General features: G+C 38.9%; 1 protein-coding gene across 1 annotated transcript; it reads right to left on the bottom strand.

Moving 5' to 3' along the window:
* On the bottom strand, positions 1-25,741 carry Cfap53 (cilia and flagella associated protein 53). The gene is made up of 8 exons (XM_003474049.5): positions 25,374-25,741; positions 19,225-19,454; positions 18,333-18,506; positions 11,461-11,764; positions 10,063-10,281; positions 6,271-6,487; positions 3,692-3,794; positions 1-1,959 (listed from the first exon to the last, which is right to left on the bottom strand). The coding sequence occupies exons 1-8, from the start codon at positions 25,440-25,442 to the stop codon at positions 1,731-1,733; spliced, it is 1,545 nt and encodes a 514-aa protein (XP_003474097.1). The 5' UTR covers positions 25,443-25,741; the 3' UTR covers positions 1-1,730.
* Positions 25,742-25,772: the final 31 nt, after the last annotated feature.

Below are 25,772 nucleotides of genomic sequence, written 5' to 3'. Positions count from 1 at the left end.
TTTGCACATGCTAGGAAAGAGCTTTATTATCACCTAGCTACATCTCCAGGGAGCCCCATTCCAATCTTAATCACTACTATCTAAGACACTCAAATCACATCATGCTTCAAAAGGTCTATTCTATTACAGAGAGGCTAAGAAATGGCCAAGATAGCCATAGGACGTAGACATATGGTACAGAGAGCAAAAGTAAAGAGTCAGTACTATAGGAATGTGACTACAGGTGGTCAGATAAAGGGTTACCAGAGCTATCAAGGTGAAAGAATCTGGATGATTTTTAAAGTGGACAGCATTAAAGAGTAAGGAAATCTACACTGAGCTGATTTCCAGAATCAGAGTCAGAAACTTGTCACCATGGTGACCTGCTGGGCAGAGGCTCTGAAGTGTGGTCTGTAACAGGTGATGCTATTGCTATGTTACTAGCCACTTAGGTTCTTAGCTCAGATTCCTTTGCTTTTTGCTGACCAAAACAAGGGAGGCCATATATTTTAAGACAAAGGATGTATTTAAAGTTAGGTTCAAGAGTTAGAGGGGTCTATTTGCCTTATCATCTCACTGTGTAGGGCAAGGGGCTTTTATTGTGAAGGACGAGGGGAGGGGAAGCACAGAGAGACAATGAAGGTCTCCAATTTGCTTTACCGCACTTCCTTTCTCCCATTTCTTGTGAAAAGGAAACTAGACTCCAGGCCTCCTTCTGTCACATTCTGTCACTTCTGTGGGGCTGAGGAGAGGAGAAGGTGTGGTTACATGGTTAGCAAGGCCAAGTTTGGAGAAATAGTCCATCTCTAAAAGAAACAAAATCTAACTTTTAAATTTCCATTTTGCAGGGATGGTTGCACTTTGTGGCAGTCTTTTAGATGTCCCTGGTGAGGGAGGTGCATCTTTCTTTGGTCTGTCTGATAAGTTTATGTGCCTGGTGTCCTTGATGTGGTCCAATAGGTCCAAGTGTCTATGTGCCCCTGGTTTAATTCAGCAAGTTCACAGGTAGTAATTTTTTTATTGACATGAATGGGTTATTTATGCTATTGTACCTTATAACTGTGCTGTGTGTCAATGATGATTGGTCTTCTTAGTAAGTTCTATGTGTCCAGCATCTGGTGGTTGCCTACTTGCACTCACAAGATGGGAAGTCATTTGTCCTTAGAACTGAACTCCCAGGGGCTGGAGATTTAGCTCAGTGGCATAAGCACCTGCCTTGCAAGCAGGCGGTCATGAGTTTGATCCCTGGTACCGATAAAAAAAAAAAAGAATTGCACTCACAATGGAATAACTTAGGGCAAACTGCTGCAAGGTCTTCCATAGTGTCTGGTACATTAGAGACACTCAGTAAATCCTCACTGAATGACTGAACATGTGAGTTCATCAAAAGTAGCTGTTAGTCCCCAGTCTTACCTGCATAAGTGCCTTGCTGACACTGAATTACAAATAGAAGTGAAAACCAAAGGTAGGGAAGAGGAAATAGGAAATGAGTAGGCATGTAGTTATTAGTAAGTGTGTAAGAAAGAAAGAGAGACGGAGGCAAATCAAGGACAAAGGTATGATGTGAAATAGACTTCTGATTTGTAAGTTTATGACATCGTTTTAAAAAGAACAAATTTATTTGAAAAAGAATATTATGTGTAAAACTTATGTAAACCTTGAGAAAAGAATGGTTCATGCATGCGTTAAAAGGAACATTCAGCAGATTAGAACTATAAAAGACTAAGAAAAGATACACTGATGTTAAACAGCTATAGTGGAAATTTATTGGGGCACGCCCTCCGCATGGGATGGATGTTCCGAGGGAGCACAGGCTGGCTGGACAGGATCTTCTGGATCTTTTCCAGGCACTTCTGGTTTGCTGCTATCCCTGCTTCAAACTCTCGGCGAGTCTCTTCCTTCTCTGCCTCTCGGGCTTGCTGCTGGTGAGCTATTTGCATCTGAAGCTGCTTCCTGTACTCCTGAGCTAGACTACAGCGTCTAAAGCATTAGAAACGTTAAATAAAAAATTATAAACGTAAGTATATGAATTTATTTAGAACATTACAATTAAGATCTAACTTGTGAAACCAAATTAAGATTTCCAGTAAAATCAGAATAAGTGCTTGTATGTCTAAAAATTTTCACAGTGAATCGTTTGGAAAGCCAGGCATGGTGATGCATGTCTGTAATCACAGCTCCTCACTGGAATTATAGGCTGAGGCAGAAGGTTTGTTAAATTCAAGGTCGACCCAGGCAATTTACTGAGATTCTGTTTTGAAACAAAATTTTAAAAAGGCTGAAGATGTAGCTCATGACTCAAGGGGTTAATACTCAATACTAGGAAAAAGAAAATGAGGGAGAGTGGCAAACACCAGAAGAAAAACTCAATAATGGGTTTCCACAGGCATGCCACTTTAGCTATTCCTTTGTCCTGTCAGCAGCTGGGCTGCTGTTCTCTTTTCTGCTCAGAATCTAAACAGGGGAGGCCTGCAGTGGTCTGGCACTGCTGCCGACAGGTTGGGTTATTCACCACTCTGTTCAGTGTTAACTCGGTAAGTTTTTGGCTTAAACAATATAAGCTACAATTTTACTATAAAATGATACAATTAAAAATCTCTGAGACAGTTTTTATTGCAGTAAAAAAATCATAACAATATTTACCACCTTAACTGTCTTAAGGGTACAGTCCAGTAATCAAGTATATTGATATGGTTATAAAAAAGATCTCCAAAATGTTTCCACCATGCAAATATGAAACATCATAAACGTTAAGCTCCAACTCAATTTTCCCCTCTTCCCTCAGCTTCTGATAACCACGTTCTACTTAATGTTGGATTAGACATCTCAGAAAGGTAGAGCCATGCAGTATTCGTGTTTTTGTGAGTGGCTTGCCTATTATAGCATTTTCCTTTCTTTTAAAGTCTATGTTATAGTCCATTGTATTGCATAAGAAAAATTTTTGAGATGTGCCAAATTTACTTACAAGGGCCCAAGGATGGAGGAGGAGAGAGATAAGAAAAGTCAAACTGTTAGAAGCCGTGGACCAAACCAACAAAAGAGTATTTCAACATTCCCCAGTGATGAAACCGTAAATCCTATCGTGACCCTGTAAGTCACACTCAAGACCTGGTCCTTCTTCTAGATACCATCTGTAATATATCAATTACTGCTTTTATTTCAGAGATCTCTTGATCTCTAAAATTTTATACGTGCAACATTTTGTTTAGCTTTTCATTTGCTGATGGATATTTGAGTTTCTTCTACTTAATAATGCAGACAATGCTACTGTGAATATGGATGTGTAAATACTTCCTTGAGTCCTTGCTCTCAATTCCTTTGGAATACCAGATATGGGATTGCTGGATCACGTGACAGTTCTACTTTTAATCTTTTTAAAAAGGAAACTCCATACTGTTTTCCATCGAGGCTGCATCATTTCACAACAATAAATCACATTTTTAATACTAGCTGTGGCATAAGAAGAATTTTATTTGGCTTTTGTTCCCAGTTCCTGATACAGAGCTCCTAAAACCCTTGGAATTTCCCAAGGACCAGGAGTTTCTTATGTTATTCCTAAGAGCACCTTCGTCAAGGGGACTTGGGGGAGACCCCTAGAAAACCTTAGGATGGAGCTGTCAGTAACACATTAATTATCGCACATTGTTCTCTGTGTTAAAAATCTGGTGGTATAAATTTGGGGATATAAATGATAACTAAAATGTAATTGTACCTTGCAAAATTCTCCTCCTCTTGACGGTTAAGTTCTTTAAGACCTTCATTTATGCGTTCCTGTTCCATAGCACGTTCTTCCCGTTCTTTGGTTTTCCGTTGTACTGAGGAAGGCAAAAGGAATATTTGTCAAGGTCTTTTCTTAAGACCTGCTCATATTTTTCTGAGTAGCAAAGTCATAATGTCTTCAAGAAGGCGGAACTTGGAGTGACTGGGCTGGACCTTGGGTCAAGAAGGGAGAAGCAGTCCTCTCCAGGAAGTAAAGAATAGGCTTGGCATAACACACGCACGATCCACACTGACTTCCTCCTGACCAATGTTTCTTATTAAAAGAGATTATAAAATAAATATTTTACAATAGAAAAAATCTTGTAAATTGATAAAAAAATGTAGGCATCCCAATAGAAAAATAAGACAAAGAAAACAAAGAATATTCACAAAAAGGATAAATGCAATCAACCACATATTCCTAATCTGTGAAGGAAAATTTATACCTAGTAGAAATACTCAGAGTTGTGAATTAAAGAATTCTTGGGTGGTGGAGTTATGTTTGATTTCATTTCTTTGTTTATAAATTATTGTAGTCATGGGTTGGGAGGAGAACAATTACAATCAGGACACAGAATTTATAATATTATTTTATGATATCACCCAGAGTTAAAACAAGAAAGTGTAGGAAATCTATCCACAACACTAGAGACCCAAACAGAATATTCAGCCAATGGCCTGGATCCTACAGCAATGTCCTGCGTGAGTCCAGCTGAAGACCTTGAGCCCATGACAATGCCTCCCACAAGTCCAACTAGAGGTCTAGAACCACAAGGACTCACGCCAGTCTCTATTATGGGTCTGCTGGGAATGGCTAGGTGGAAGCCAGAAAGTCTGTGCCAGTGAATAAAGAAGCTGTGCTGGTAGGTTGTGGGTTCTACACTGGAGCTGAGAAGTCACACTCAAAATAAGGACCAGGGCTGCCTTGAAAAGTACCACAGACATCCTTAGCAACAAGGAGGTCTTGAGCTCCTCCAATGATGAGAACAGTCAAGTTCTCAAATTTGAACACAGGAAGCCAGCATGACAAGTTTCTCCTGGAGATTAGACAGCACACATCTTCTCCTTTGGAGCCAGGAAGTGATGCTCAATGTAAGGACCAGAGCTTCCCCAAGGTGAACCATAGCCACCCTCAACGACAAGGACCTGAACTCCTCTGATGATAATGGCCGAATTCATATCAGGGAAGCTAGCATGACAAGCTCCTCCAGAAGAACCAGAGGCTTAAAACAGCAACACTTAGGAGAACCCGCAGCACCGAGCTCTTGTTTTCCACATCTGTATTTATGCTGGCAACTTTCCTCTGGTGGGCCATCTACACTTAGCACTGTGTTGATTTAATTCAGCTGGTGTTAAATTGACCACTAGGTTTTTAAATCCATAACATACATGATACAAAAATTCAAATTTTTCATGTTTTCCACTGAGTTCAAATTATCATTGATGAATACAAAAATCTTGTCTGTAAACTCTTATCATTTTCTAAAAAGTTCCATTTAATACTGGCTTAACAATTTTTGAATGCTGTGATAATTCCTGGAGTGGAGAATTAATCACTAGAACCAAGACTAGTTATAGGAATGTACTGTTACCCTATAATTAAATGTGTCTATATATTACATCTCTAGCATGTGACAGAAATCTGAAGGTAGCAGTTAACTCTCTCAAAAACATTACACTGTGACCAACCTGAGGCTGAGGAGATAGTAATGTACTATATTATAATAGACATACAGTAACTATGAGATTAAAAGTAGTCTTAATGCTCACTTAAGCACCTCACAGGGTAGATACTACATGTCACCTGGTAGCATGATGCAGCCAGGTCTAGTGAGTTCCATGAGTTCCATGAGACAGGGCCACCTCTGCACAGATGTAACTCTCAGAAAACTGAAAACAAATCTTATCCTTGCAAGAATACTTCAAGCTTTCTTTATGAAAGAAAAACTTAGTAACTGATACGGACTGGATTCAGGCATCAAAAAGTGGAAGAATTCCCCGAATTTCAAGAATGCTCTTCAGATGGAAACTGTCCTGGTCAGCTAAGATATGAGCAAAGCACAGTGAAAGCCCTGGCAAGAGGACTCATTTTGACTGGAGAAATACAAATATTTGAGCTGGCCTTGGGTCTGAAGATCAAGATCAAGGGCATCCATATGCAGAAACAGTTTAGTAAGCAAAGATATGGAAATAGGGAAATATTACAGAAAGAAAAAGGGGAAGATAAAAGGTTGAGGGGAAGAGGATATCCCATCTTCTCCTGTGTTTTATAATCTTCAAGGTGCACAAAATTCAAATGACATATTTTCCCTTTAACTTTGAGAATATCTCTTTGGGTACTGCTCAGAATCTGCTGGAATATGAAATTCTTCATATTCATTTAAAGTTTACAAAAGAAAGGATCTTACTTTAAATAATTTGTGACTCCCTCCCAATATATCACCCGATTTATCACCCCTACTTAAATATGTTCATTGTTATCTAAGCCAAAGTAAGAGTAAACAGTATAATAACTGTAATCCAGTTCCTTACACTTTTCTTGAACTTGGAGTTTTCTTGTACACGTGACTTCATTCATGAGCTGTTTCCTTGCTTCCTTTTCAAGTCTCAGCATCTTGTCCTTCTCAGCCAACTTTTTTTGCTTCTCTTCCTCTAACATTCTATCTAATTCTTTCTCCTGAGCTTTTTCTTCCTGGCGTCGCTGTTCCAAATATTTAAGATATATCTTCTGTTCTCTCAGCATATCTTCCTACATAAAGAGAAATTTAGAATTTTTAGGTGTGACAATGATACTAAGGATACATTTTTTAAAAAGACATATTTCAATCCTTTAGAGCCATCCACTAAAATATTTGTAGCTGAACTAATATGTCTAGAGTTTATTTCAAAATACTGAAGAGTGCTGGTGAGAATAGATCAAACCAGAAAGGCTGGGCATGATGATGGACATCTGTAATTCCAGCATTTGGAAGGCTGAGGCAGAAAGACTACTATGAGTTCAATGGCATCTTGAACTACACAGTGAGATCTGAAAGGAAGGAGGAAGGAAGGAAGGAAGGAAGGAAGGAAGGAAGGAAGGAAGGAAGGAAGGAAGGCAGGCCATTAACTGATGATTTCTGAAGCTAGGTGATGGATACATAGGGACTCAGTATACTGTTTTTTGTATCTGTTTGAAATATTTCACAATGCTTTTTTGAATAAATTAAAATACTTTCCCAAAGTGTTTCTCAAAGCAATTGCCAAATCATTTTCAATGATAAAGGTTATTTTCCTTTAGGTTGATGAACTCTTACACTTATAAAATAAGTCACTGTCTTCCTAAATGGAAATCACCTAACTGGAGAATAATTATACTCTGGAATAACCTAGGGAAACTTTAATAAGTACTGGGGAGGACTGAGGGTGTAGCTTTGCTTTATAGCACATACTTAGCATGCACAAGGTCTTAGGTTTGATCCCTACTACCTGGAGGAGGAAAACAAAAGCACTGAAAGCCGAGTCTCATCCCAAGCCTTCATTTTAATGGATAAATTTTAAGCTCCCAGGTGAATATAATGTGCAGATGTGGTAAACAAGTCTTAGTATATAATGCAGTTATTTTTAGTTGATTACTGTCCAGTAGCATAGTACCTGAGGTTTGAACCCAGGGCCTCATGCATGCCAGGAAGTGCTCCCATGGTGAATTACCATCTCAGCCCCTTTTATTTTGAAAGAGGGCCTCACTAAATTGTCCAAATTGGGTTCAAATCTGTGATCCTTCCTCTTCGTGCTCCTGAAATTATAGGCGTGCATCACTGAGCCTGCCATGAGTTCAACTAAATAATAAAAGACAATTGACCAACTAAAAAAAGGACAAAAGAGGTCAACAGACTTCAGAGTTTTCCAATAAGATGTGAAAATGGCCAGTCAGCACAAGAAAAAAAGGTTCAATACAATTAGTTTTAGGGAAATGTAAATCAAAACCATAATGAAATATCACTTCCAGTGTTAGGGCAGCTAAAACAACAATGATAAAAAGACAATGAGCATTTGTAGAAATCCCAATCCTCATGCTCTACTGGTAATAATGTACAATGGTATTACCATTTTGAAAAATAGTTCAGCAATTACCAAAAAGTTAAACCTTATGATCCCCTGATTCTACTCCAGTATGTGCAAAAAAAATGAAAGCATTTGTCCAAGTAAAAATAGTAAATGAATGTTCACAGCAGCATTATTTATAATAACACTAAAGTGATAACAACTCAAATGTCCATCAGCTGGCATAGATAAACAAAATGTGATACAGCCATATGATGGAATATTAGATAGTCAAATAAGGAATAAATAAAATGATACATGTTATAACATGGATAAAAATGGAAAACACTATGTTAAGTAAAAAGAAGCCAGTGAAAAGATCACATAAAGTATAATTTCATTCATATAGAATTTCTCTCCTATGAAATTCATAGGAGAGAAATCTATAGAGACAGATAGTAGGTTAGTAGTGGCTTAGGGGTTTGGGGTAGGTAAGCAAGAAGCACCAATGAAAATGTTTTAAAATACACTGTGGTGATGATTTCACATTGCCTATAAATGCCCTAAACTCCACTGAACTGTGCACTCTAAATGGGTGTGCTGTACTTTATGAATCTTATTTCAATATATTCTCAAAATGATTCAATTGAAAGCAAAAACTTAATAAAAAAATAAAACAAGCAAGTCAATTACTAAATGGGCAAGAGACATGAAGAGATCTTTCACTAAAGACTATATACAGATGCCCGAAAGTTGTTCAGCATCATTTGCCATTAGACAAATGCAAATTAAAAAAATGCTAATGACATACTGCTATACATCTACCAAAATAAAGGTATCACTACATATCTTTCAGGATAAAATAAAAATAGTTTTAGCATCAAATGGTAATCTGAATGTGGAGAAGCCAAATGGCTCTTGTACTGCTGGTGGGAAGTACTACTATACTGAAAAACAATTTTACACCTTCCTTCCTTCCTTCCTTCCTTCCTTCCTTCCTTCCTTCCTTCCTTCCTTCTCCTCTTCTTCTGCCCTCCTCCCTCTCTTCCCTCCCTCCCTCTTTCCCTCTCCCATCCCTCTCTGTTGGAGATTAAACTCAGGGGCTTCCAGTGCATAGAGAATACTATGTTCTACCACTGGGTCACACCGCACACCCCAACCCTTTCAATTTCTTCATAAATTAAACATGTAACTACCATATGACCTAGCAATTATACTTCTCGGTATTTATTCCCAAAAATGAAAATTTGTGTCCACACAAAAACCTATAGTCAAATGTTCATAGTAGTTTTACTCAGAATAGCCATAAACTGGAAGCAGTACAAATACATTCACATTGAGAGGTTAAACAACATGTGAGAGGTTAAACAATTTTTAATACATTTATACTATGACTTCTACTCAAGAATTAAAAGAAATTAATCGCTGATGTGTATAATAGCTTGGAAAATCTTGGAGGTTATGTGCAATGAAAAATCAACAGATTATATACTATATCCTTTCTTTCATGTAACATTCTTGAAATAAAATTATCAAAAATAAAAAGTTATGGTTTGTAAAGGGTTACTCAAGGAGCTGGTCAGGCAAGAGAGTGATTACAAAAAGGCTACAGGACAGATCCTTGTGGTGATGAAAATGTTCTGTATTTTGACTGGATCAATGTCAGTATTGCAACCTTGCTATTGTACTGGAGTTTTGCAAGATATTATGATTAGTTCTTAAAACAGCATGTAAATTTAAATTTACAATCATCTGAAAAAGTTTCATTGAGAAACAGGGACTAAGGTGAAACTCAGTGGCACAATGTGCTTTAGCATCTGGAGGCTCTGTATTCAAGCTCCAAGACTCCCAAAATAAAGCTTCTATAGGAGGGGCTGGGGATTTAGTGCGGTCCTGTAAGAAAAGCACAAAACTTTTCCAAGTTCAGTACAAATTGCAAAGGCACAAGTGGCTAAATAAATGTAAAATGCTTTTCCCTAATCTCTTTACCTGACCCTAAGACTTTACATATTCTGTAAGTTTCAACTCAAATGCCACTTTCTCAGTAATGTCTTCCCAAATTCTAGGAATTCTCAAACTTCAGTGAGCATGAGAAAGACCTAGGGTTGCTCATTGAAACACAGATTTCTTATTCCTGCCAAGATTTGATTTGAAGATTCTAATTCTGGTGCTGTGAAATTGCTTCCAGTCCCCTTCAGATGGTGCCAGTGCTCAGTACCATAATTTTGGGTCACTTTCCACATGACTGAGAACTCAACAGGAAATCCTGTCCAGCACCTAGTATGCATTAAATAAATGTCTTACTCTTTTGTGCTTCTTTTTATCTGCCTCTTCCTGTAAGTCTTGAAGGGCTCTTTGCACAAGTTCCATGTTCAAAGCCTGCTCTTGTCTGTATTCCTGCTGAATAAACTCCATCTTCTCTTGTAAGGTCTTCTGCAAGTTGTTTCTAACTTCCTGTTTTGTCTTCTGTTTCTTTAGCTTTTCTTGTTCACTTTCAAGTTTAATCTGTGCATTGTCCTTTTCCTAAGGTTGAACAGTAATAAAGATAATGCCTCAATCACTACAGGTAGACAAAACTTGCTGTAAGAAACGAGACTGAGGGATTTCTTAGAAATTAGACATATGCACCCGTACACACACACCTAAATTCACAGGTACTGTAAGAAATAAAACGTGTTTTCATTGCAGAGTCAGCAATAAAGCTTCTAAAAACTGGTGCATCTGTATGTGATTATTAGGTAATAAGTAACTGTGGATTTTGAAGATGCAAAAAAAGTATAAAGAGGAATCACGTTTAATCCCAGGACTCAGCATCCACCACTACTCTCAATATTGTGGTGTACTGACCTTCCAGCCTTTGTGCATCTGTGCACATCTGCACATCTAGGTGTGACTGAAAAATATGGTTTAATTTTTTTAAAATGTATTACAGTAAAAGATGCATTGCCTTTAATCCCCCCCAACTTACTTGCCCTCACTTCCAACATGCTTGATCCGTTGCTCTTGTCACTTTCTGAAGCAGTTTTGGAGATCCTTTTCCTAGAGTATCTTTAGTTGCCCTGTCATGGCTGCTTCAGTGTCCTTAACTGATTCAAAATGTTTATCTCTGGCTGGGAATGTAGCTCACGGCATAAGCGTGTGCCTGGTAAGTATAAGGTCCTGAGTTTGAGGCCCAGTGAAAAACAACAACAACAAAACCCAACTTTACCTTCCATGGTCACTTTGACTTTGGGGAAGACCGAAAGCTGCATGGTGCCAGATCCAGGGAATCAGATAAATGAACACTCAGCGTAATGTTTTATATGAGCCTGCCTTTCCCTTGGCTGGCACCAGGCAGCAGCATTCATCGTAGAGTATTTTTGTGTCACACCTCATAAAGACACTCATGAAATAAGATTTTTCAGAACTGCTTCAGAATGTGACAAGAATGATGGTTTAAGTGTGTTTGAAACAAGGAGTGTTTTGAAGAAGATTAATGGCAATGTCTTTTATTAAAATAAAATTTCTAAAATTTAAACATTCAGTCTATATTTTGATCCTACCTCACAGATTTATACACATTATTAAACAGCAATAAGAATCCCAAGACGGAAACGTGCTCCCTGTAAACCTCCCAGGCTCTCAGGCAAACTGTACAGCTGAGCCTGCAAGGTGTACTCCACCCAAAACGCCTTCGCCCACACGGTGCAGGGAAATGCCCACCAGCAGGCGCGCCTCCTCTTCCTTCAGGCGCTGTGCAGCCTGCCTTTGCGCCTGGATGCTGGTGACCTGGGCGTTCAGTCCCAGGCGTGTGTTCTCCACCAGCTCCTTCTGTTTCCTCTCCTCTTGGGCTTCTCGCCTTTCTTTAGCTAAGCGGTCTTCCTCCCAGAGCCTCGCGAACATCTGCTCTTCTATCACCTTTTGCCTCTTCTGCTCCTCGTTAAATGCTATTTGTGCTTTCCGCTCCTCGCACACTGTCTTCCGGTGGATGCGGAACAACTGATTCCGGAGCTCGTCACAGCATTCCCTAAAGAACAGTTTTGGAAAAGACAAACAGCCTTTCGTCAGGCACGCCTCTATTTAGATCCCTCCTTACAGTCACTCACAGCAATGAGAAAAGTCCAGGACCTGGAAGCAGGTCATCTGTGTGCAGGAAACACTAGGGAGCCGCAGGGAGGCAGGGCCAGGAAGCTCTGCGCCAGCTCAGGCGATGGAGGCAGGAAGAGCAGGCTTTGAAAACTAGTTTTGCCGTTTCCTGTATGGCTGTGGATCAAAAACTGCTTATTGGAGCTTGTTTCCTCATCTGTAAAATAACTGCCATTCAGGCTCTAGTATAGATGAAAGAGAACAGATGTAAATACCTGACAGATGGGGGCTCAATAAATGGTGGCTATTACCTATCACTGTTAATATTACTAGTATTATTAACTATTACTATAGAGGAAACAGAAGTGACGGGTACTGCGGCCTTACGTGTTACCACGGAATGGGCTGATATAGTCCAGGCTTTTGTGTACCACAAGGAAAGAATTGCCAAGTGTGTATCCAGTAGCAAGCAGCAAGCAGCTATATTTGTTGAAGATCACAGGAAGCTGTGCATAGGGCAAGTCCGTCCCACAAAAGATAAGGCACAGACAGAGAAAGGTAGTTGGGTGACAGAAAAGACACTGCATACAAACCATAGCACACAGAAACAGCAATAGCAGCATCACACTTCGATAAATCAGGCTTTCAGAACTACAAGGATTTGCATCTCAGCCCAGGTATCTCTCCCTGAATCTGTAGGTGTGATTGACAGGAATGATTGACAGGGTGCTGAGTCATCTCAGGGGCTCTTAACATGCATGCTTTGTCCCAGAATTCACTCTGATCTTAATTAGTGAATGATATATTTGTGAGGTGAGAATAGGGTGAATGTGACTAAGGTCAGGCTAGGAGATCTAACAGGCATGTATTGTCACCTAGAGCATTTAAGATCTGCTGGGGTTTTATTTTATTTTCTACCCCTCTTAGGACAGTGTAAGCAAGAATGACCACAGGCTGCTGCTTAGCATTAAGTCAGGGAGAGAGTGACTCCCTCAGCCCCATTGTTTATAGCATTAGTTAAGAGACATTGGTACCACTTCCAAGGAAGCTTTACAGATGGGGTCAGCATGTCACAGTGAAGCTTCTCTACTGCTCTGATAACTCTGACAGGGTACATGCTCACAAAGAGGTTCCTGCTCAAGCTGAGTGAACAGCCCTATTGCGGCTGCCTTCTTTCCTTTTCAGACCCAGCCAGATGCAACATTCAGGAAGAAATGCTCTTCAGTAAGTGTTCAGATCCCATCATTTCTTTCAATTTAATAAGTCAACTGTCTTCAAAAGTTGTTTCTTGAGCCCACTATGGTTGGAATATGCCTTACAAAGGTTAATGTACTAGAAGTCTGGTCCTCAGTGGTGTTGGGAAGTGGTGAGACTAAAAAGGAGGGACCTAGTCAAAGGTAGTTGGGTCATGGGCACCACCCTTTAAAGAGCAAGATCCCCTGTCATCTCTTGCTTTTTCACTTGCACATGTCTGTACACAGAAGATTCCTTTGCCATTTCTCCATCATGTTATGTGGTTGCCAGAGGACCCATGCCAGGACACTGGAACTATACTATTTGAATCTTCTCTCCACCAAATTAGTGAACCAAATAAATCTCTTTACTTTATAAGTTATCCAGTCTCAAAAATTTTGTTATATCTTAAGTTACAGATAGCATGGGAATCTCTAGGTTAGCTGAGTCTAAATTGGCTCAGCCTGCCTTTCCTGATATTAATATATTGTCAGGTTATAATTTTTTAAATTTCCTTTACATAAAAACTTGGAAGGACTTCAAAGGTGGAAAAGGCCAACTTCCAAAGATCACCTATAATGACTCCAATTATAGAACATTTTAAAAATTGATGAAATTATGGAAGTATAGATTTAGTGGTTGACAGAGGTTAAGAATGCTGTGAGATGCCTGGGATGAGAAAAAAAAGGGTAGCATCAGAGGAATCTCTGTAGAAATGAATGAGTATTTCCTTTCTTCTGTACTGTTTATTATGGCTTATATCTAGTTGTGCCCTCCAGAGCCTCACATAATTTAGTGTGTGTGTGTGTGTGTGTGTGTGTGTGTGTGTGTGTGTGGTGGGGGAGGGTTCAGAGGTGGCTGGATCTAGGGTATGTGAGGCTGGGATTAAGGATTTCCAACTCTGGATGTGGGGCACTAATCAATAAGATTATAGACTGCTTAGAATATAAGGGAAACTTCTGCTACTGCTGCTTGCTGTTTTCTGCCTCCTCTGCCATGCCATGGACCATTTCTCCTCTCTGGCATGCTGCTGTGCCTTGGAGCCAGCTGCTTATGGACTGAAACTTCTACAAACTTTGGAATGAAATAAATATTTTCTCCTTTACCTTTGGGTATTGGACATTTTGTCTTAGCAATGGGAAGATTAACTAAAATATCCCTTAAAACCTCAGGCACTCAAGTGGAGCTTTTGGAAAATCACTGGATTGTGGATGTGGGATAGTGGATTAGTTTACTGATGGGCTGATAGCTAGCATGATATTGGAAGGCTGGAAGGTGAAATCTGGTGGGGGGAAGGTGAGTCATAGTGACATGGTCTGGAAGAGTACATCGTCCTCCTCTGATGGCTCACTGATTTTTAACTCCCACATCCCACTCTCATGCCACTATGCCTTCCAACTACAGAATGAAACCTCTACAAATGGTGAGCTAAAATAAACCTTTTCCTCTTTAAATTGTAGGAGTGGGATATTGTGTCTCAGCAATGAGAAAACTAAGTAGGGCTTTTCTTTTTGGGGGAAGGGAACTAGGGATTGAACCCAAGGCTTTGCACAGGATAGGTAAGTGCTACGCCACTTACCTATATCCCTCAACCTTTTAAAATTTTGAGACAGGGTCTTACTAAGTGGCTCACAATGGCCTTGAACTTGTGATCCTCCCATTTTAGCCGTTCAGGTAACAGGGATTACATGCCTGAGCCACAGCACCAGCAGAGTGATGTGTACCTTGAATGTGATGGTGCTCACAGAAGTACACACTCACTGCACCAGTGTCGGTTCCTTCTTTCTACTGCTGTGCTACAGTTACACAAGATGTAACCACTGAGGGAAAGTGAGTGAAGGGTACCTGGGACCTCTGAAATTACCTTTCCATTTTCTATGACTACATAATTGTTTGAACATTAAAAACTTTAAAAAAGTAAAAAGAAGTCACTGGCAATCTTTTTGTCATTATTTATTTTATTATTAGTGAAAATAATTTTCAGTGCAAATGACTGCAATCACTGATAATGATCCACTTCAGGTATCAAATATTTTAGGAATCTCACTTAGTATACATCTAAGGGAAATGAATGCATTTATTTACATGCATCAAAAGATAATATGCATAGCATCTTTCTTCATAAAAGTCCAAATAAAACTAATAAAATGCCTATCACTTGGAGAATAGACAAATATACCATGTTATATAAAAATAAATAGAAGAAAAATTTTGTTTTATACATATTAAAGCCTCACTTACATTCAGTAATGAGACATAATATAGCACCCTGACTCAAAAATATGTTTGATGTTCTGTATCAAAGATTTGGCTGTCTTGCATTAAAAATTACTGAAAAGAATTTGTTTTCAGATTAATTATATTACTGAAGGATGAATTTATTCCTTTAAAAGTACTATAAATTTATCTAACTAGCAAATAGTCATAAAAGTAAAATTTGTAATATGTTGCTAAATTGATTAATTTTGGGGGGATACCAGGGATTGAACTCATGACCCCACACTTGCCAGGCAGAGTTCATTCATTTTTAAGAACACAAATCTCTTATGAGCATTCTTTTTTTATTAATATAATGAGAAACAATTCTAAGGAATAGAAAGTAGTAGGCCATTGTGAGTTAGTTCACTAGTATCCCCACTACCTTCCCAGCATCTTTCCCTCATTGCAAGTAGGGAGGATGTCCAAGTTCCACTGAGAATGTGGTGTAGGTATGTATGTACTTTATGTAGTACTTAAAATCTAAGTCAAACTCTGCTTTAACTGTTACAAGCTTAAAGACCTAGGCAAACTCCTGTCTTGGAAACTCCACTTCCTCTGCAGGACAGTGCAAATGGTCTCTCTGGCCCTACATATCCTGACTCTGGTTTTCTTTATGGCCCTCTTTAGCATCTCCCCCTGCAACCTGTACCCTCTGCTCCTTGCAGTAGCTTACTTCTCCTGCAGGCCCCTGTAGGAGGGATTAGAGCACTCTGTATTGCTAATAGCAACTTTATGGAGTTGCTGTCAATAATAGAGAGATTTCAAAAGCTTTTCTTTGATCCCTCCATGTGTCTGGTTGTCACCTGGTGACCTCTAGATTTCTTACCTACTTCGATTTTTAATACTGTGAAAAATTAACTCTTGTATCTTTTCTGTATTCTGCCAGGTTTTTAACCCAGAGCTTACATTACTGTTGGGCCATCTGTTCCTGAATCCAGTTTGCCCCACACTCTTGTGCCACTCAGTCAGTTACTTGATGATTTAAGTGACATTAATTTTTCATAAGCCAATCAATTTTTCTATCACAGAGTCCAGCATAAAGGAGAGTCTCAAAAATTTTACTAAATGGGGCAACTCATTTGGGATACCTTCTGTTTCTCAAGACCTATTCCTATTCCCCATATCCACCTCAAATCTTCCTCCTCCTAACCTCTATTGTCCCTTAAAATTCATTCTTCCACTTTGGGGAACAAGAACTCAGTGTGTCTGACATCAAGCACCTCCCCTAAATGATCTTGGAGGGTCCACCAAGGTATTTGGGAGGAGAGGCTACCAAACTCCAATGATCATGCAGATGGAACAATGGCAGAGGTGTCATACACCTTTTACTAGGGTCACTAGATTGACCGCATAAAGGGAATTCATAACTGCTGAACTGCAATTGCTAGGTTAGCTCTCTAAAGCAGACCCCTGTCCGCGGTTTCCCCTACACCGACCCTTCTCAGCTCAAAGCAGCTAGATGGAAACTACATCTCTTCTCCCGTAACCACACTTAGGGGGGATATCTGATCAGAGAAGGGATTATTACACACAGATAGGTCAGGTAGAAATACATAGTAGGCAGTGAGACAGGGCTGAGTCCTTCAGGGAATGATTCAGTGCAGAAGATGGAAATGCATCAAAACTGGCTGAAGGTGCATCTGAAGAAGATTAAAGTCACAATGGCTAGATTTACTTCCCTAAGGGATAAACAAGCTTGAGATTCTTGGTAATACCTTTTTGAGATTTCTCACTATCTCATTAGGAGTGGGTCATTCCTTAAGAATACTAAAACTATGACTGAAGACCAGACTAAGACTATAGATTATTGACCAAGGTTACTGATGTCACCTATATGCTCTTGCTATCATTGGGTCAATGTTACCTAAGTGAATACTTGCAGTCTTATTGGTGAATTATAATCATAATTATAATTATGACCCACATTCTACCTTCCTCACAATTTTGCTCTATAAAACTTAAGTATTGAATGAACTCTAATGACTATGTTATAAACCCTTCTGGATAACATTTGAATTTTAAAAATCCTTTCTGAAGATAAAATTTTAATCAGTTACTCTAAAATTAAAAGGCACATGACGCGGATGATTTTGATGTGACCCATGACAGTCCATGGGTCACATCATAACCATTACTGCATTGAAAGGAGCAAAATGAATAAACCAAACAAACCTCAAAAATAAAAGACAGCAATTCTATCGCCTTATTAGAAGTATAAGACACACTAAACATATGGTTGTAGAATGTAATTAAATTATAAATTAGAAGTATGTTCTTTCTCTAAGAGTTGTAACTCTAGGGAGGCACTGACAATTTCTGTAATATCTTTGCTGCAAAGGTAGGGCATCTCTTAGTTTGTGAAGCTAAAATCATGCAGCAAGCTTTCGATGATGTGATGCTATAGGTCATCTCAGAAGACTGTCTTTCCTGCAGATCTTCCAAGTGTAAGCGCACAGCACTGGGCTGAAATTAGGGTATAGATTCAAGAACCTACATATGTAAAAACAAGATGAAAAGGCAGATGTAGATAGCCATAGAATCAGAGTGAGTACATTGAAGGCCCAGGATCTAAACTGGGGATCATCATGGCTAGGGGTCGGAAGTGAGTCCGAAGTCCAGGTTATCAGACCCTGAGTATCAGAATACAGGTATTCAATAAAGAAGAGGGAGCCTAATACACATTCAGCACAGAAAGAGATTACAGCAGTAGAGAGCAAGCCCAACTTTATCAAAGACTTCCCAGGACAGGGCTTTAAAAGAACTTCTGGCCAACAGCAAGAATAAGGTTAACAGCCAAAATCAGTACCAAAATCTCACTTGGTACTTCAGTCTAATTGGAAAACAAGCATAGAACTCTACAGATGAATTTTCAGAAAAATTCAGTACTTGCGTCTTATCTATAAATTAGCAAAGCTATGATTACTGTGATTACTCCCCTATAATTTACTGCAAATTAGAATTTCTAAGCCTTTTTAATATGCTAAATTCAGAATCTATGTGTTTCACTATTCGATTACCTGAATTGTTGGTCTAACTTTTCAGCCACAAAATCCTGTCTTTCTTTTTCTTTCTTCTCTTTCAATAATTTGGTTTTCTCTCTCATTCTGTCTTTTTTCTCCTCAATGGTTTCTTCTTTCTGTTGCATTTCAGTAAAATACTCCTTTTCTTCTGATGCTAAAAGTTCACGTAGCCTAAAACAATAGACAAAAAAATTAAAACTGTCATGCCATTTTATTGATTGTTGCTATATTAAATTTCAAAATGTCAAATCATAAACTTTGTAGCAGAAAAAGATTTTAGCCCTCCATAAAATGACATTGATCTGTGTTATATTTTATTTGACCGTATACAGATGAAATATGATATATGTATCTTCAACAAAAGAAGCAAAATGGATAGATTTCAATTAAAGAAACAAAATGTACCCAGCACTCAGGAGGCTGAGGCAGGAGGATCACCATGAGTTGGAGGCCAACCTGAACTACAAAGTGAAATCTTGTCTGGAAAAAAAGTAAAATAATGTATTCTTTGGTTTTCTAGCAAAAGCAAAAATATTTACTACTGATTTAACTATGAATAACTCAGCCATGATCTTGACTATACTTGAATTCTTACATATTTGTGTGTGTGTGTGTGTGTGTGTGTGTGTGTGTGTGTGTGTACTGGGCTTTCATACTGAGCTATATCCTCAAGTCTTTTCCTATTTTCCATTTTGAGACAGGGACTTGCTATGTCATTAAATGTTGTTTGACCAAAGTGGGCTTGAATTTGTGACTCTCTCACTGCAACATATTGTGCCAGAAAGGCTGGGATTACAGCTCTATATCACCATGTTCGCCTTACACTTGATTTTCTGACAGGCCAATATCAATGTATGGTTTCAGAAATGCTTCATAGTATGGGCCTTACTTATTTCGCCTTTCTTCAGTGTTGATGATAAACCCTTGCATGGCATCTTTAATTCTTGTTTGCACAAGGCTGTTTAAAAACTTGCGGTCAATGTGTTGATCCCAGTCAACTTTGAGGCGATCCTGCTCAATTGACTTAATGGAAGCCAGAGTAGCATGATACTTCTGGTGGCTGCGTTGGATTCTTTCCAGATGTTGCTCAGCCCCTGGGCCTTTGGGAGGCTTGGCTCTCTTAAAATAAAAACGCAACTATTACTTACAATAAGCCAAATATCAATAGTGTATTTTCAACTAATTATGACCTTTAACAATATTCATAATCATACTAGATAAAATTGGGCATAAAAACTAATTACATTAAGATGAAAACATCTTAAGCACCTTAAGGAGTAATCTGTTTCATTCTGAACTCATACTTAAGATGTCATAAAATCAGTCTCAAATACTGATGCTTCTTGACATAAGATGGGATATGTCCTGACAAATTCATTGTAAGATGAAAAACTGTATGCATAAAAACCACACCTAACTCACTGAACGTGACAGTTTGGCAACACAATACACTGTAGAGAGATTCATATGCACCCTCATGATATTATGGTCACTGAAGGCTATGTGACTTGATGCTCTCCCCAGCATCTTGAGATTATCACACTATCTATTGTTAGCCTGTGTCTTAGTTACTTTTGTATTGCTGAGACAAAATACCTGACATCCGTAAGTTAAAGGAGGAACAAGTTTATTTTAGCTCACAGTTTACAGACATGTCAGTCAATAATAGCTTGGCTCCAAGGTAGTTTGGCATAGCAAAGGAGAAACAGTCCATAGCAGAAAGGAATTAAGCAGCAAAGCAGAGAGCCTTCCTTTTCTTTTATAATTTGTTCAGGCTACAAACCTATTGGTTGATGCCACCCGTACCCAGTGTGGTCCTTCTGTCTTCCATAAATCCATTCAGCCATGTCCAGAAGAACCATGCTAAATCAATCAGTTATCAATGAGTTATCACACACCTATAGTCAATATTCACACACCAAACAGTCAATAATCACATGTCCTAGATCCCATCTCTGAAAATCTCACCTATGAGTGATAAACTTTGGGGGGAACATTTAGACACAAGCCATAACATTTTAGAGAGGACCCAAATTCAAAATTCAAATTAGAGTTTCTATTTAATGCCTACTGCTTTTGCACCATCATGAAAAAATTTTGTAGATTGTTATTTTAAAAATATTGTTTGAAATTAAAAACTTCAAATTTTTATCAGACTCTATAGAGTACCATGTGCCCAAAGTGCTTCAAATAGTAAAGGTAGACCTGGGTAGAATTAGAAGGAGAAGTTTTTAGCCAGGTGTGGTGGTACATGCCTATAATTCCAGCATTTGAGAATCTGAGGCAGGATTGCTGCAATTTCAAGGCCAGTCCTGGGCTACAGAATGAGTTCAAGGCCAGCATGAACTATATAGTGAGACCCAACCTAAAAAAAAACTAGAGGTTATTTCATTCCTTACCGTGATCTTGACACCTGCTGTTACATATTGTTATACCACAGGACCACTATCAAAATATTTTCAATGAGGAAGGGCTACTACCTAAGTTTATAGGCTATATAAAAAGGGGTGTCATAGAATAAGAGAGAGAAAGTTTTGAAAATGAAAAGCTAAGTAGGAAAGAAGCAGTAAAGAGAGGAAGGAGGAGGGAGAGTAAGGAAAAGAAAAAGAAAGCTGTGGTACAACTTTATGCATGTATTTCCATGATTTTCAGAAGTTCGGATACAAGAGCTCTGTTCCTGTTATTTTGGGGTAGCATCTATTTCTATAAATGTATTGTTTTTATACAATATGTTGTGTAAAACCATTAAAAGGTTGGAAATGCACGCGAGCTTTGAATACGTACTAAACAAAATCTTACAAAGTACTGTATTCTTAGCGTTTTTGTATTCTTAGCATTGAACACAGTTCCTACCTCGGTCAGGTTCTCCATACAAATGGATGAGTGGATAATAAAAGTTTATGGATGGATTTGATACTATTTCTGCATCTCCTGAAGCCACCATGCAATTAATATTTTGAGTTTTATGTTTTCTTTCCTTTTCTCTCTCCTTTAATCCTAGGGATTAAACCCAAGCACTTTACCACTGAGCTATGCTTCCAGTCCAAGCTTGGCCTTTCCACCAACAGTTTTATTCAGTCATCCTTAGGTAGGGTGTGAGCCTTGGGGGTGCTGATTCACAGTAAAAATATTCTTGAACTTATGAGGTAAAGAATCAACCAGATAAATTATATTTAAAATTTATCAGTATCAGGATTACCAGCATATGGGTGTTTGGTATTTGTGATAAGATCTCTGGGGAAAATAAAATCAATATTGGAAGATAGTTTGATGAAAAGATTTTGGGCTTGGGGGTCATATATAGGGCATCTATATGTAACCGAGCAAAATGAGGTTAGTCTGAAGAAGGGAGTCAAAAAATGATGCTGGGTGTTATATGAGAAGTACCTAATTTATACCAGAACTACTTGGAGCCAGTTAACTACTATTCTCTAATAATTTTTGGCATTTTGTGAATGCAGCATCTGTGACACCAAAGCAGAGCAGGGCCATAATGGTATTCAAGCTCCTGGTATACATGTGGGCTGAGAATAGGAACCATGAACTAAAGTCATCTATAAGCAACTGTCTTAAGTCTTCAGGAAGGCAGACTAGGCCCAGAACTAGGCTCTGGGATACCTTTTGTCCAAAGAGAGAAATTGGGGTGATGGGTGGCATAAAACAACATGAGCAGTAGCTAGGGGACCAGGAAGGCCTTTAAGGCTTGAGGCTTTCTATCGAGACCCCAATTTGGGAATGACTCCGTTTCCAGATGAATAAAGTATGACCTAGAGTTCTCTAATCAGGAAGCATAATCCAAGCCATCTTGTCATTGCTCAAAATCTGCATTAATTAGGGGCTGGGGATCTAGCTCAGTGGCATAAGCACCTGCCTTGCAAGCAGGTGGTTGTGAGTTCAATCCCCAGTACCGATAAAAAAGAAAAAGACAAAAAAAATCTGCATTAATTAGTAGAAACATAATATAAAACATATATGCAATTACTAGTAGCAATATTTAAAAAGTAAAAAGAAACAAATGCATTTTGATAATATATTTTTATTTAATCAATATATCCAAAATGTTATCATTTCAACATGTGACTCTAGGAACATTTTGAGTGGTCAAAAACCAGGTACAAAACTGCATGGGAAAAACTTCAAAGAATCAACAACTGAGATCTCATATTACTAAAAAGTTTTCGCACTTCAAAAGAAATCACCAAGAAAGTGAAAAAAAACCTCACAGAATGGGAAAGAATTTTAGCCAGCAATCCCTCAGACAAAGGACATATCTGGAATATATAAAGAAGTGAGAAACATCGAGCCCCCCAAATTCAAAGATCCTCTCCAAAAATGGGTATCCAAGATGAACACACAGTTCCCAGATGAAGATATACAAATGGCAAATAAATCTATGAAGAAATGTTCACCATTACTGGTCCTTCGAGAAATACAAATTGAAACAGCATTGAGATTTCATCTCACCCCAAAAGAATGGCTGCCATAAAGAAATCAACTGATAACAAATGTTGGCCAGGATGTGGGGGGGAAAAGGAAAACTTTTCCACTGTTGGTGGGTGTGCAGGACTGGTGCTACCATTGTGGAAATCAATATGGAGATTCCTCAAAACACTAGGATTGAAGGTTCAATTGAGCTATTCCCCTTCTGGTTATTTTCCCCAAAAAATTGAAAAGGTCATGTCACAGAGATATATGTGCACCCATGTTCATAGCAGCACAATTTGTAATAGCTAATTCTTGGAAACAACCAAAATGCCCATCAGCTGCAGAGTGGATGAAAAAAATGAGTTATTTTTACACAATGGAGTACCACTTGGCTATAAAAAGGATGATCTTGAGGCCTTTATAGGTAAATGGAGGCAACTTGAGAATATCCTCATTAGTGAAATAAACAGGACACACATTAGTAAATATCACATTGTCTTTCTAGTGTAAAAAATAATAAAAACTGTCAGGTAATAAGATCCAAGAAGTATAACAGATATTGTAAAAGTGAAAGGGAAGGAAAGTGCTTTAAAGGATATAACGGTATGAATAAGTGTGTAAGATAGATAACCATATTACTGAATTTCTGTTCGTGAACAGAATGATTTGCACTGTCAATGTTTGAGTGTCTAGCCACTTTTTTGCTTTGATTTTGTAACAACTGTTTTTAAGATGACAATATGTAATGTATCAACTAGTGATTTTACGATGTTAATTTTTTTTGAATTCTGTATTATTCTACCTTTTTCTTGTTTTTTCTATTCTTTCTTTAAATAAAAAAAAAAACAGGTGTGAGACATGGTGGCATATATCTGTAATCCCATCACTCAGGAGGCTGAGGCAAGAGGATTACCAAGAGTTCAAGCCTGGGCTACAAAGCAAGACTCTCTCAAAAAAAAAAAGAATGTGCCACGTGTGTGTGGCTAGATGGCTACTGTAGTGGACACTTAAGATCTGAAACATGCAAAAGGCAGGATAACACAGGATTTACTAATAACTTTGTATTTTCAAGGTCATTGAAAGCTTCTGTTACTATTATAGTTTTCAGAAGTACAGTTTATAGTTTAATGTTTTAAGAAGAAGAATGCCTTCATCCTAAATTTGATTCTGGCCTTCATCCATCACAAGCAGTGTTCAGCAAGTTAATTAAATCTCAGTGAGCCTCAGTTTTTTCATTTGTCACATAAGCAGGATAAATGCACTTTCAGTAGATATTCACATTACATTTGAAATTGTTTTCTTCTGGGTAATTGTTTAGGGAACAAGCCTTACCTCTTAGTGACTTTCTTTCTCTAACATTATTCTGTTACTCTCTAACATCTGTATTTATCATACACTGACACCTGAAGAACATACGTACCAACTCTGGCTTCTACTTTTTTTTCTTAATTCTTCTTTAAGCACAAGTCTTTAATAGCCTTGCTTTTTTCATTTGGAGGTATTTTTTTCTGTTCTTTATTGGTTTTCAACATAAGTAACAATCAGCACCCAAAAAATAGTCTAGCCCCCACTGTTTAGATATAGGATCTAAAGATCAGTTTCGGTTCTTAATTCTGTCTAGATTATCACCTTGAACCCTCCAGCCTAAGGAAGCTTCTATACATACCACTGCTTTCCAGCTCCTTAATTTACAGTCCTTTGGACCTAGAGGAGGAGGAACAGGTCTGTAGCTGGACTGAAATTTGCTGTTCACAGTGGAGAATAATATAATTGTATCCTTGATTATTCCTGATCTTTTTTCTACAAACTGCCATTACAGAGATATAGATTATAATTTACTGTTAATCTCTAATGGTTCATGCATGAGCAAGTTGGTTCTGCAACTCGAGTATAAGCTCTGGTGAAGGCAGGGATAATGCTTCTAATGAGTAAACTTTCTAGGGTCACTGGACTCACTTTTGTATCTTCCATGTTGCTGTGCACAGAGCTGGGGCCTCAGGGAATAGCTAACTGCCTAATGATAAAGGTAGATTTTCTGGCCTGAAGAAACTAGTTTGTAGGAACAAAGGACTGCGGTCCTTGGACCAGTATTTAGGGGTTCTCAGCAAGATTTATCAAGTTCTGCAGCACAGAACATTCCCTTGACCTATCACTACCATCCAGTTACTTGCCCAGTTTGCAAAGAAAAGGTTCCATAGCCACACACAACCCCCCACAGTTCACGTCCCCTTTCACAGCTGACTTTCCTAGGGGCACAAGGCTCAGCCCAAGATCATTCTGCTAAATCACTACCACCTCAGATCTCGGAAATGGCTCCCACCTAGTGCTTTTCCGGTTCTTGAGAGACTGAAAATCCCAAGACCTTAAGTGGTCAGTCTCCAAATACAGACCGTTTATGTACTGTGACTAGACGTTGGGTGGGAGAGCAGGATGAGAGGGGATGAGTGGAAGGGAGGATAAGTAGGTGAGCCACCTTTCTTCTTTTAATCAACCCTCCATATCCAGCACTTGCTGTCTACAGAAAACCCCAACTAGGGGATAAGCGCTGTGCTAAGCTGGAGAGCAAAGAGATGGAGAAAAATGCAGGCTACTGTATCCCTGTCTTGCGCTTACCATAATTACTACTTTGGGAGTGGGGCCTTTGACTTCCCGCTGTTCGATCCCAAACCGCTGGCTGTACATTTTTGAGTCCCGTCGGTATGACGGCGGCTGCGAGGATCTACCGTGACCAGCCGACCCTGCCTCTTCCACCAACGCAGAGATCCCGTTGCTATGGTGAGCCTCGAGGTGACAGCAGCAGAGGTGGGTCGGTCAGCCGGAAGCCGGTCTCGTTGCCATGGGGCCCACAGACGCCATCTCTTGCTATTTCCTCTTGCAGCCCAGGACTTGGGTCTGCGCCAGTCGGCTGAGTTCCCGCCCCTGGCCAGACTGCCAAGGGCCTGGCTCCTCCAGAGCCCAGAATGGCCGGAAAAACCCATTTAAACCGAGGAAAGTTGGTCTAATTTTAATTCC

Source organism: Cavia porcellus, unplaced genomic scaffold (genome assembly GCF_034190915.1).
Source record: "Cavia porcellus strain 051 isolate PalLab524CR breed Dunkin Hartley unplaced genomic scaffold, mCavPor4.1 scaffold_20, whole genome shotgun sequence".
NCBI classification, from domain to species: Eukaryota; Metazoa; Chordata; class Mammalia; order Rodentia; family Caviidae; genus Cavia; species Cavia porcellus.
This window is presented reverse-complemented; position numbering and strand designations above follow the sequence as displayed.